Source organism: Carettochelys insculpta, chromosome 17 (assembly GCF_033958435.1).
Source record: "Carettochelys insculpta isolate YL-2023 chromosome 17, ASM3395843v1, whole genome shotgun sequence".
Classification (NCBI taxonomy): Eukaryota; Metazoa; Chordata; order Testudines; family Carettochelyidae; genus Carettochelys; species Carettochelys insculpta.
Window position 1 is genome coordinate 13,410,391 of NC_134153.1, and position 13,560 is coordinate 13,423,950.

Consider the following 13,560-nt stretch of genomic DNA (forward strand, 5'->3'; position numbering starts at 1 on the left):
CAATATTACCAACATTTTTAAAGATTACAACAAATACAATTGCGTTTTGATTTAAATCATCAGATGAAGCATTTGCAATCCAGCCACTGCAGCTCTGTACACTGTGTGAGAACCAGAGAGTAAGTAGTCTGTTTTGATTTGCCACTCTAAATTTACTTGAAATAATAATGAAAAGTAAAACAAGCAACTTAGTTCCTCTTTAGTGATTCTAAGGTGTTTCCCATTCTTTAACAAAAATAAATTTGTCTTTAAGAAAAGTCCACTTTTCTTAACTTTGAGCATTAGCATTGTTTCTGTTATTGAAGCAGCAGACACTGCTGATACCAAGGCAGCCAGGAAAAAGCCATTCTACAACAGCATTGGTGATGATATTCAGAGTCAAATTTATGATTGTTCATTTTTAAAACGTCCATGTTACCAATGATGTTAGACATGTATGGTTAGAAAGCAGTTCACTAAAATCGCCCAAGTCTTCCTGTATAAAAATGACTTCAACTCCCCTTCTATAAAACACCATGTATATTAAACCCTGACCAAAGTGAAAGTGAATTCTGGAACTGCAGAGCTCTACTGAAGACATCCCATTCCCACCCCAGAGCTTCAGATATAGGAACTGTTTGTATGAATGTCTTATCTGACAGTGATGACTACAGTGAAAGAAATGCAAAATGGGAGTGTCTTTTGGGTAGGTAGGCACCAAAACAAATGAGGCTTTACAAATCCAACAACATATAAAAGACTATGTCTACACTACAAAAATAAGTTCAAAGTAGGGCATGGAGTAAGGACTTCGAAGTTGGGAAAATGTGTATAGACTCTCTGTTGGCTACTTCGAAGTTAGTTCCTAGTGTAGACGCACCCAAAGTGTATATGAAGATAGTACTCTCAATGGAACACTGATGTAAAGCATTTTCCACATAAAACTCCTATTCAGTAGCTGCACTGCTGCATTCTGATAGAGTATGTTGTAAAGTCAAAAATAGAGGTCACCAAGTTTTGCATATGAGAAAAATGAAGATTGTCACTGTGGCAAGTGCTGTTAAAAAAGGCAGCTTTCTGTGGCTCAAAGTATTATCTGTGGCTCCAACGACAACCAGCAATCCAAAAATACCTCTGAACTGGAACTACCTTAATTATCCTCAATATTGGGGTAGACAGCAACTCCTGGCTGCTTGCCTCAACCAACCTGCATCACATCCACCTAAACTAGCCTGAGCTACAATTAGCTTGTGTGCTTATCCAAGAAATTATATTAGTTGGGGACTGGACAAGCAGAAATGGTGCACACACTGGAGAAATCTACTGATAAAGAGAAGCAGAATGTTTCCTGATTATTCCAATGGTACTAAAATCTAGCAGGTGGGCTTGTTTGCTGCAACTATTTGTGCATTCAACTGTGAAATTTGTTTGACAACTTTCATGCCAGAAAAATCTTGCTCAGATATTTACAAAAGTCATGCAAAAGGGACATGAATCTGGAATTATATTGTTTTAAAACTCAGAATATTCATGGAAATTCACCAGCTCTAGTTATTACTGCTAAGTACTCTTCTCTTTGATTACTTAAGGACTTGGTATACTACCTACTATCTTGCCCGATAGGCAGGTAATTTTGTTCCACCTCCTGCATTCAGCCAGGAAGTGATGGCACAAACTGCAAAGACAGCTTCAAATGAACTTACTTTAAAAAGGGGGACTATTTTCGGTAGGAGCTTCCAGTAACAAATGTTTGGGCAAATTTTGTTCATCAATACTAGTTTCCCCATAAACTATACTAACCTGTTTTTAAGTCTTGTAACCGTTAAGTATGTAGAGTGCAACACTTTAAAAAAAAATGTTGATGTTGCTATGGGCTTATGTCAGAGAAAGCAAGGTCAAAAAAAATCTTGCTGTTGGAAGGGAAGGTTGCAAGGTTCATATGGTGGTTCTCAGTTTCTATAGGAGTTTATTCAACAATTTCACAACAACCTATGAGAAAGCTTTGTCTACTGCACACACAAGCTTTATGAGAAAATATGGCAGAAAATTCCACTGTGGCCAAGTAGCAGAGTTGTCAGCCATGCCTTCATCCTGGAACTTTAAGCAATCTTTTAGATACTGTCCATCCAGACCATTGCACTTAGTGAACAGAATTCTGTGCTCTAGTAGACCTGAGAGAAAGTACAAAAAAAGATAGACATGGTGCACTCTCAGTAGTTTATGTTGCTGAGGAGACTTGTTGCAGTGTTCTTCTCTACCTGCAGTTCCAGGTATATTTCATTACTGTCATCTAAGTGGGACAAGCAGCTGGATGCTGTGGCCTTGGTTATAATGAAGCAGGATGGAAGAGGTTCTCCAGGCCAAATGGAGATGATAGGAAGTATTATTTGCAAATGCTACTATACAAGCACTTGGGGACAGAAAGGCCATCAGGAGCACTCCTAAACAATGGACTGAATTGACCATTTGTAAGAATGTATACTCAGCCAAAGGAGACTGCATTTTGACTGCAAATTCTGCCCTTCAGCACAATGTAGCTAGCTCAGGTTTATCTTAGACCAGCTGGTCTTCATCCATTAACTGATCTTATCTAAGCACTGGATTATTTTAGCAGTGCTAACATGGCTGAATGTGAGCCAGGATAACTGGCTGCAGAACTTTTCATTTCATCCTTCCAATTTACCTAGTGACTGCAAGTAGATGTTTGGACACACTTGTGCATGGATCCAGTAACAGGATCAGGGTCTTTGTTGCACTAGTTTCACAAGATAGCTATCCAACCATCAGTCCAAATAAGAAGATAGATTTTTAAAAGCATTCATACGTCTAGAGTTTCAGAGAGGTAGGTACCTTCAATGGGATTTGAAAAAAGAATCTGGGAGTTGAAGTGTCCATCTGCATTTTTAGATACCTAGATACCTTTAAATATCTGTCCTGTAATTAACATAGCTGTAGATAATGATTCTCAAACCTTTTTTCATACCAACACAGCTTTTCCATTAACACCCTGCCCTTCCCCCATCTCTAGGTGGGACTTCCCTGCTCCCACTTCATTTAGTAATATAAAAAGGGCAGAATACTCACAACCCCTCCATGAAAAACCTCTGCTATAGATTAAACAAACAGATAAAAACTTGTAGCCTTTACATTTTACCATAAAATTCTCTATGTTCTTACACATAGCTTTTGTTAATAAAAACAGAATTTCTAAGGAATATTCCTGTATTTAATCCAAATTTGTGAACAATAACTACAACGCAGAGAAGGAAAATTAGATATTTCAAATTTGTGGAAAAACACTCTGGATCTTTATTAGGAAGCGTTATTGTACTTACCCCATTTGCTAAGGGAATAAGCATTTTATACTAATCTAATTAATGAAACAGCTGGAAAGGAGAAAGAAAATTGATAAAGACATTTATCATTGTTAATATTTGAATCACTCTAGAAAAACCTAAGTAACTTTGTTTTTATATTACTCTGTAAAACCTTGAGCAGTCTGATACTTTACTCAGTTATTCTGAAGTTCAAGAATGGTACCTCAGTATCAAGTGCCCACAGACTTACAGTCTTCTGTTGATGGATGAGAAATAGCTAATGAAGTCTGCATCAGCAGTAGAATAAACTTGACTGTTCCTAATCAAGAAATTTTTTTTTTTAAATTTAACACTGTCCTATTTTATATTAAAAACATTTTAAACCTGTCCTACAACACAAAAACAAACTTCAGGAAGCCAGAATACTAACACTTAGCATTTTAATCATTTAGAAATATCAATGAGGCTACGATTTCGTAACGGAGGATGCTGAGGTGACAGAATCCATGACTTCAGCCCCAAAAGCTGGGAGCGGAAGGTTAAAAACCACCTCCCACAAGAGCAACAGAGTTGTGAAGTACCCCTGTTATCTGTGGCGGGGGGCCCCTGCAGCTCAGCATCTGCCTGGGAGGGGACAAGGGGACTTCCACAGTACTAATCTCCCATGGGTAAAAGGAGCCCCAGTGCTCCTAATCACCCCACAACTGCCCAGATCCTTTCCATTTTTTATCACCACAGATATTTTTAATAAAAGTTAGGGAGAGGTCATGGGCTTCCTTTTATTACCACAAAAATTCAAGACAAAATTGTAGCCCTAAATATTAGACGTTACAAAGACACTGCCAGGCAGTAAAAGATTATGTTTTTCAAAACTACCTTATTTCCACATGCAGTAGTTGTGACTGAGTATTCCGAAAAATTTTTCTGTATAGTAATCACTCGAACGCAACGGTTGCGTTCCACCTTGAATTTTGCATAAGTTGGGGATGGCTTGTGGCCCTGGGAGGGGCGGGGGGTTAAGCCTGGGGTGGGAGGGTGCAGTTGAGCCAGGGCGTGCAGGGGGTTGAGGCAGGGGTTGAGCCCGGCCAGGGGGTGGTGGGTAGGGGGATTGGAGCTGGAGCCCTGCATGCACACACGCCAAGGGTTGACCATGCCTGGGGGTGTCAACTGTGGCCACGGGGGTGGGTGGGATGAATGGAGTGAACTGGGGCAGGGGGGTTAGCTAGTGGGGGTGTAGAGCCTCATGCGCCTGCAGCAGCTGACAGCTAGAACCCCATGCACACTGGTGGCTGGGAGCCCAGTGAATGCTGGAGGGGGGATATGAGCTGGGGGGTGTTGATGTGGGTTGAGCTGACAAGGGGGTTAGAGCCCCTGCACACACTGGCAATGGCTGACAGCCGGAGCCCCACATGCAGGAGGTTGAATTGGGGCTGCAGCAGGGGAGGGGCTGAACGGGGGCAGTGGGTGCACTGGGGCAGGATGCTTGAGCAGGCAGGTGGAGGGTGTTTGAAGCCCCACGTGTACTGAGCCAGCTGCACTGGTGAGTGAGCTGGGGGCCACATGGAGGTTGGGGAGCAGTTGGCTCTGGGTCTGCAAGGGTTGGGGCCTGGAAGTGCACAGGGGGTTGGGGCACGAGGGTTGGAGCCAGATCCATGGGGGCTGGAGGGGAGCACCACGCATGTGGCTGGAGCACCCCACTGGGGGACGTGAGCCAGGGCACGTGGGAGGGTGAGCTGGGGGCAGAGGGTCTGATGGGGTGAACTGGTGCAGCTTTCAAGCGGCTCTGCTCTGGGAAGTGGGGGAGGAGGGTTTTAGCCTGCCTGGCTGCCCACAGCAGCAAGTATCCAGGTGGGCTAATAGCCTTCCTGCTGCCTTCCCAGAGCGGTGTCTAGTACCGCTCTGGGAAGAGGCTCTGAGAGCCTACCTAGCTGCCTGTGGCTGCAGAAGGCTAGGCAGGCTGAGAGCCCAGTAGCTTGTTGCACAAAACTAATGTTAAAAGTGAGTTTCTCACGACATGAAGCTGTGTAAAGTAGGGGATTGCTGTAAGAATACGGAGTCAGCCACGTACTCTGAGACCTTACTATATAGAGAAATAGAGGGTTATCTGTGTAACTTGATTTGCTTGCAGCTTTTACTACATGCAGTTTTTAAAGTCAAACCACAAGTAATTGGCTTAAGGCTTCACAGCAAGTCCATGTCAGTGCAAAGACTTAATGCAGGAGTTTGTACCTCCCACTTCAGCTTTCAGAACATGTGTTTTTTATGGAACTGCAATGAAATGTGGATAGATTTAACCACTTTACTCAACTTTTGCTACTTCATGCAGAACATGTTTTATATGTGACTCTTACAGATTAAATGATATATTCCTCTAGCTTTTCTATAATTCAAATACATTTTATTCAGTGTCTTACCCTATTGTTGGGTTGATGTTAGGGTCAAAGCTATCTTCTACAAATCTCCACACAATACTTGATTTGCCTACACCAGTGTCCTGAAAAACAACACAGTAGTTACACCAGAGAGAACTTAGTCACCATAACCACTTGGGCATGGATAGACCTCTATCCTGAAATAAGCTACTTACAGAAAGACTGACCCCAGTTCCCCTAAAGAATATCAGTGAAATTAATGGGGGGATCCAGACAAGTGGAACTACTTTTAGGATCAAGGCATTAGGAACAAAAATATTTTAGTGCAGCAAAATTGAAAGAGGGCCATAAAATAATATTGATGTTGAAAATAGTAGGTAATGCTGTTAAAGATACAGTATTCCAAAAACAGATAAAGACATTGCATAACTTGCTATAAGACTAACAAGAAGGTATAATGTTTGCCTCTTGAAACAGATTACTCTGTATGACCCCTCTTACAATGCCTCTCACCAAAAGTCTGCATAACACTTGGGAATTAGGAAATTGAATTAGGGATGTTTGCACAGCAGATAGAGAAAGAGCTGCTGGTTTATAACTTAGCTGCTGAAATGTAAAGTAATTAATACATACATCAAGAGTGTCACGCTATTATAAGCATTAGAAACACTCCAGACTCTGAGTCATTGAGTCCCACCCTATTTAATAAAACATCTTAAACATCTTCCGTGACATACCTGTAACTAACACACTTTTTAATCTTACAGCTACAGATGGAGCAAGAGAGGAGGAAGTCTACTTTGAAGGAGACAAATCAAGGCTAAAGTAGTTTTAAGCACCTCACAAAATGAACACCAGTTTTTGTTTGTTTTGAGTACTAACTACAACAACTAAAGCTTTAAAACATAAAGAAACAAAAGGCATGCTTCTAGTTACATCTACTTGCAGCACTAAGTTAAGATGTCTAATTGCTGCATTGACTTCAAAATGCCTTTCAGATGGTGATTTAGTTAACAAAAGCTGGACCCCTTTATAATCTTCAGATGACAGAATCAAGTATTCTACAGCTCAAATTTACAGCTTTAAGAAAGGTGTTTTATTCAAACATTTATCAATAGCTGGCATGGTAAAATAAGAAACCTGCTTTCATTTAAGCATTTTTTTCTGCAGGATTTGCAGTCCAGGTACAACAACAGTAATTTGTACAAAACTTAAAGTTTGTACTAATTCTCTTGAGGTTTCTCTCTCTCTCTCTCAGAAAAGAGGGAATTCAAAAGTACCTGTTAAACACTAAAATATGTAAGTGACAAAAACAGGATAACAATACAAGTCACAGAATAAAAATCTCCTGGCTGGGGAATTTAGAAGGGGAATTTTATTTTGCTGCTCTCTTCCTCCTGCTTTTCCCACTTCACAAAAGTTTTCACAGGTAAAGTTTGATGAAACAAGGGATCACCCCTCCCCAAAATCAGGTATTTAAAAAAAAAAATCAAGTAGATGCAGATTTCCCAGGGAGAGAGAACACGATTAATTAGAACCAGGAAATACACAGTCTAACCTGTCAAATTTCATTGCTTAGACTGAGTCCAAGATAAGCTTCTATTGACTACAGTTGGATTTGGTTTGGAGGATCCTTGATAAGGAACACTCCGATTTTGGAGTTAAGAATTTTTAAAAAATTTGTCTTTTGAGATGAAGGATTTTGCCACACACATTTCCAAACAAGATTAAAGTTTGACCCATCTGTTTCCAAGTCTTCTTCACCTATTATCTAGTGTTTGGGGAGTGCTTTGAAGCCCGAAAATGGGGCTGGTATCAAGCTACATTAATACAAGGGCTAAATATGATTCAACCGATCAAAGCCTTGGACAGCATAAGGGGGATAGGAGCATTCTGTAAAATAGAGGAGGCTTGAAAATAAAAGTGCGTGTTACTGTATGTCTCTAAGACGGACAAAAATTCTTCCCGGGGAAGAACGTTTTACCAGCTGCTCTGGGGGTCTCAGAGCAGCCCTCAAACACATGCTACAGAAATCAACACCAGAGCACAGGAAGAGAGGAAAATAACCTCTCGCTACAGGAAAACGCACCTTTACAAACCTCCCTCGCTTGAAAGCAGGTATCAGGGGCGTTCATGCCCATCTGCCCTCCCACCCCTTGGGATGATCCCCTCTAGCAGGGAGAAAGGGAAACTCCCCCCTTCCACGCGGCCCCCCAAGACCACCGGGGGCGGGCTCTCCAGCAGACGCCCCTTCCCTATCCACACAGCTACACCCAGTAGGTCACTTACCCCCAGCAAGCAAACTTTCAGCTCCCTCAGAGCCATGGCCAGGGAGTGGTGCCTTAGAGAGAGCCAGAGGCGCAGCCCAGCACCACCATAGCCCCACCCTGCGCGCACCCGCTGAGGAGCTCTCCTGGGCACAGGCCGCGAGCTCGCCACAGGAGACACCTCGCCCCGGCCAGCTCCCCGCCAGTAACGCCTCACAGGTAAGCCCTGCTTCTCAGGCGCCACACGCCAGACGCCATCTTGGGCAGCCCATTGGAGTCACCTGACCACCCCCCTTTCTGCAGGGCCGCACTTTTTTGAAGGCTGTACTTTTCCTGGTTCTCCTGGGCCAGCGGGGCTCTGGGCGGTATTTGCCCCCCTCATCCCAGTCAGTACTTGTTTACTGCATCTTAGGAGGGGGGGTTCAGCCGGGGGTCAGGCCGCGCCGACAGCTCCGCCCCCCTCCCTCCGTTCCCATGTCCATTCCAAGATGGCTGGTAAGCGGCTCTCGCTCCTCTCCTTCCTGCTCCCTGTGGGGGTGTGCGGGTGTGTCGGGGGTGTGCGGGGGCCCCAGGCCAAAGCGCCGTGTCACCTCGTGCGTGGCTGTCTCTCTGTCTCGCCTCGCTCCAGAGAGCCGTGTCAAACCAACCCCCCGTGTCTCTCTCTCTCTCTCTCTTGTTTTTGCTTGTAGGGATCCCTTTGTATTTTGTGGATTTGCAGGATGACTTAGATGATTGTGAGTAACTGTTCTTTTGTTTACTTTTTGTTTGGGTTGGACTCATCCTCTTTTCTGCCCCACCCGCCTCCCGTCTCGCTCCCTTCATCATCAGCCCCGTTTAGGGTGAAAGAAAGAGATTAGTTAGATGCATTTTACTGATGGGGGGCGGGAGATTAGAGGAGTTTAGGGTTAACACTCACACTCTCTCTCATCAAAGTGATGCTTTTGAGTTTTCAGGTTGCTGCTGGCAGAGGAGACTGTAAATGGGGAAGTTTGGGGGCTTTAAGCTAAATTTTTAAGCCGCCTCGTCCCACCCAGCTGTTGTGATTTTATTTTTTTAAAATGCCCGTTGGCCAAGTAAAATCCTTTATTGAAACATTGGAAGGGGATTGGGGGGCTTTAAAACTATTTATAATTATTTCATTTTAAATGGCTCATTAAAACACATTACAGACAGATGCAGGCATAGGAGGAAGGGCATTAACCCTGAAGAAAGGAGGCTTGTCAGATCTGAATTTGTGGGATGGAGACCTGCCTAACAGGGAAAAAGTGGAGGAGTTGGTACAGAACCTTCATAAGCTATGATACTTTCAATGAAGGACGTGTCTGCATTTTTAAAATTAATTCTTGCACGTCTAACTATAACCCCCAAATGGCAATCTGTCATCATACACAGAAGATACAAGGTATTTCCTGCTTATTGAAGACTAGCACATATTTGAGCACTGCAGAAATAATACTTTAAAAATTGTTGCATTGCTCCCAGTGGAGGAACCTACATTCAGGTCTGTGTGCTTATAAAGTTGAGAAAGTGAACAATGTGATATTTTTTTATTGGACTGTTTTGGTAAGAGAGAAGTTTTTAAGCTCATACAACAGAGCTTTTCTTCATGCCAGGTTTATAAATTTCATGTTAGTTCTGTTAAAGGATGTTTGTAGCAGTTGGCCTAATACAAGGACTTCTTGTGGTAATTTGAATGAGATTTTTAACAGATTAATTGAAACGCGCAAGGACTTTTTTTACAATGTGTTTATTTGTTTTGTGTATCTTATGTCATTGTGAATGTTACAGAGATATAGAAAAAGACATTACTTTCTGTGATCTAGAATCAGTCTCAAGTGCTAGTGAGGGATATTAGGGAGTTCATGGTCAACCTGTTAAAACTCTTCCCCTCAATCAGTTTTCTACTAACGTCTCATTATTCTACTGAGGTCTGTCTTGTTGAGGTTGCCGGTCTCATACATTCTCTCTTTAACATCTCACACTGTGACTTTATAAAAAATGTGATTGCAGTGATTTTCAGAACTGCCACTGATTTGTTTGGAAGGAAAATTTAAACATGGATTCATTTCGAGTCTGCTTTTTAAAGCATCTCCTCTAATAATGGCAGATTTTTACAGAATGCTTCCATGTGATATTCAAAATCTCCCTCCAAATTGTTTATATCCTCCCTTATTAGGTCCTGATTATGTATTGAACTCTGCACAGCAGATCCTTGTGCCTATATAAAGCATTGTTGAAGGATCTGAATCCACGATCCCAATCTGGCAAAGGGATGTGGACATCAGAAGCTCTGCTGAACTCAGTAGGACAACTCACATACTTAAAGTTGAGGACTTATGTGTTTAGTGGCTTGACTGCCATAGACTCCTAGGATGTGCTTATATTGCAGTAAAACTCAGCAATAGGACTGTCAGCTGATTCAGACTTGGGGAAGGAGGAGGGGTAGCAGCTCAGTTTCCAGAGCTATAAAATTGAATGTAGATATTTGGGTTGTGGTGGAGCATTGGCTTCAGGGCCCACTGAGGTACTAAGTGGCAATTTGGATGGCAGTTTGGGTTTATCATTTGAAAATAATTGTGTTTTTAAAGTTGTTGCTTTTGGGGGACCTGTTTTGTATTGCTTAGACCAGCATTTGCAACATGTGGCTCTTTAAGGACTTCTTTGTGGCTCCCAAAGTAAAGTTTGTGGCTTACAAAGTTTTGTTTTGTTTTGTTTTGTTTTTTAAATCTTGTGATTATTTTCATTTAAATGGTGAACATCTAAAAGCCAAAAAATGAATAACTCATATCTAAATAGGAAATGGTATGTGATCTCATAATGTTGGATACATCCGCCTTTAATATGTGCAGTACATTGTGGGATATGATACTGTATCTGTGTTTTCATCATTTTGCTAATACAGACTTGATTTTGAAAAGGAAAAGGAGGCGTGCAGCATTCCTGTTGTGAAGGGCAACACACATTTTGAGAAAGAAAACTGAAATTATATGTGAAATAAAATTGGCATAATTAAGGTAGGTTTGGAATGGCTTGAAAGAAAAGGAAAATCGAAGATGAAAACAGAGAATTTCAAACTGAATGGACCCAATTCTTCGCATTTATATCGAGTTGGTCTGAGCTCCCTTTGTATCTCATTTGCAATGAGAAATTCACCACCAACAAAAAATTCAACCTTGAGAGAAAATGTAAACAGTTCGCAAACATCCTGCAGTAAACATTACAAATCATTGTGTGCACTCTTCTTAAAATAGGGGTTGCAAAAAGTATGATTTGACGTTATTTATTAAGGACTGTCTTGCATACATATGCGTTAGAATCATAGAATAGTAGGACTGGAAGGGACCTCGAGAGGCCATCGAGTCCAGCCCCCTGCCCCCACGGCAGAACCAAGCACATCCCTGAAAGCCATCTGTCTAACCTCTACTTAAATATCTCCAGAGATGGAGATTCTACCACCTCCCTTGGCAATTCGTTTCAGTGTTTGATCACCCTGACAGTTAGGAACTTTTTCCTGATGTCCAACCTGAACCTCCCCTGCTGCAATTTAAGTCCATTGCCTCTTGTTCTATCCTCAGAGGCAAGGAAGAACAAGTTCCCTCCCTCTGCCTTATAACACCCTTTTAGATACGTGAAAACTGCTATCATGTCCCCCCTCAATCTTCTCTTTTCCAAACTAAACAAGCCCAATTCTCTCAGCCTTCCTTCATAGGTCGTGTTCTCTAGACCTTTGATCATTCTCGTTGCTCTCCTCTGGACACTCTCCAATTTCTCCACATCCTTCCTGAACTGCGGTGCCCAGAACTGGACACAGTACTCCAGCTGAGGCCTAACCAGCGCAGAGTAGAGCGGGAGAATGACTTCTCATGTTTTTTTCACAACACACCTGTTTATGCATCCTAGAATCATGTTTGCTTTTTTTGCAACAGCATCACACTGTTGACTCATATTTAACTTGTGGTCCACTATAACCTCGAGATCCCTTTCTGCTGTACTCATTCCTAGGCAGTCCTTTCCCATTCTGTATGTGTGACACTGATTGTTCCTTCCTAAGTGGAGCACTTTGCATTTGTCCTTATTAAACTTCATCCTGTTTACCTCAGCCCATTTCTCCAGTTTATCCAGATCCTTTTGAATTATGACCCTATCCTCCAAAGAAGTTGCAACCCCTCTCAGCTTGGTATCATCTGCAAACTTAATAAGTGTACTTTCTATGTCAATATCTAAATCGTCAATGAAGATATTGAACAGAACTGGTCCTAAAACAGACCCCTGCAGAACCCCACTAGTTATACTTTTCCAGCAGGATTGAAAGCCATTAAGAACTACTCTCTGGGTACGGTTATCCAGCCAGTTGTTCACCCACCTTATAGTAGCCCCATCTAAGTTGTATTTGAGTAGTTTATTGATAAGTATATTATGTGAGACCGTGTCAAATGCTTTACATTGTGGCTCTTGAATTACAGTTTTTTTACTGAATTCAAAAAAATGGCTCTTCTTGCTATTTTGGTTGCCGACCCCTGGCTTAGACAATCCTGGCATTTGAGCAGGGAGAGAGAGGGCAGTTCAGAGACTGTAGTATAAAAATTATCTTAAAATGAATTGAAAGTTACATGAAATCACCTTTTAAAGTGGTGAAATTTGGGAGGTTTAGATTTCTAGGGTTATGTTTTTGTTTCCACATCAGCTTATATGAATATTTTTGGGATATTGATTTTAAAGAAATTAAGAGAGGGTTATTGCTTGCTTAAGTCTGTGTCATGACCTCAAACAACACCAAGGACTTTTGCTGATCAGGGGATTTAAATTGGCAGCAGATTGGTAATACATTTGATTGTGCCCATGTGTCCCGGCTGGATTTGCTAGACGTTTCATAAAGCTTGGTGCATCCCACCTTTTAAGTCCCATTAACAGAAAGGGAAGACAAAGCAGCTTGGTCTGCAGTTTAAACTCATCAGTAGAGCAGAAAATTTGTTGTTGTTTTACTTTTCTTTGCAACAATTTAATTCAATAATTAAACCTCAATAATTCAACAAGAAAACAGTCTATTTGCGTCTTTAAACTGATGATGACGGTGCTCACTTGTTGCCAAGTATGATCACCTTTAATGGGAGTTGTGGATCCTCAGGTGGCTGAGATAGCCTACCCTGGAACCATAAATTCTATTACAGTGATGACAGATGTTTCCAGCTACACCAAGAGGCTGTTGACCATGACATTGGAGAGGCCTCTCAAGTACTTCCAAGTGATTTCTGCAGATTGTCCAGGTCTCAGATCAATACAACAGTATTGTGAGAGTAACAGCTTGATAAACAAGAAGCTTGGTGTCTGTTCCAACATCGTGATCTTCGAAAACACTGTGCTGTAAATGAGCAAAGACTGCACTGACACAGCTCAGATGGTGTTGGATTTTTGCATCAATATCTTCTGTCATCAGCTGTGTGCCCCGCCTTCCCTTTGAAGTAAATTAGCTGTATGCCTTTCTTGAGGAAGGATTTGACCCTACATTTATAGGATATCCTGTGTCAGAAACCAACTTTGTTATTTTAAATTTAATTTTATCTCTTCACAGGAAGTCTGCAGTTTGCTCCAAGAGCCCTCATTTATAATGATACTAGAGGAGCATGG

General features: G+C 41.9%; 2 protein-coding genes across 8 annotated transcripts in view; one reads left to right on the forward strand and one right to left on the reverse strand.

The window, feature by feature from the left end:
• RAB22A (RAB22A, member RAS oncogene family) overlaps positions 1–8,088 on the reverse strand; it is a 29,604-nt gene extending 21,516 nt beyond the window's left edge. The window contains exons 1-2 of one of the 2 annotated variants that reach the window (XM_075012088.1): positions 7,958–8,088; positions 5,711–5,790 (exon numbers count right to left, since the gene is read on the reverse strand). In XM_075012088.1, the coding sequence (XP_074868189.1) occupies positions 5,711–5,790; positions 7,958–7,993 (116 nt within the window). In that variant the 5' untranslated portion in view covers positions 7,994–8,088. Of the gene's footprint in view, positions 1–3,314; positions 3,352–5,710; positions 5,791–7,957 lie in introns of those variants that run through there. The other variant, XM_075012089.1, reaches the window with a different exon arrangement.
• Positions 8,027–13,560, forward strand: part of LOC142022339 (serine/threonine-protein phosphatase 4 regulatory subunit 1-like) — a 44,559-nt gene continuing 39,025 nt past the window's right edge. For 3 of the 6 annotated variants that reach the window (XM_075012082.1, XM_075012086.1, XM_075012087.1), the window contains exons 1-2: positions 8,220–8,430; positions 8,625–8,669. In XM_075012082.1, coding sequence (XP_074868183.1) covers positions 8,424–8,430; positions 8,625–8,669 — 52 coding nt within the window. In that variant the 5' untranslated portion in view covers positions 8,220–8,423. Of the gene's footprint in view, positions 8,155–8,219; positions 8,431–8,624; positions 8,670–10,897; positions 10,950–13,560 lie in introns of those variants that run through there. The other 3 variants (XM_075012084.1, XM_075012083.1, XM_075012085.1) reach the window with 3 other exon arrangements.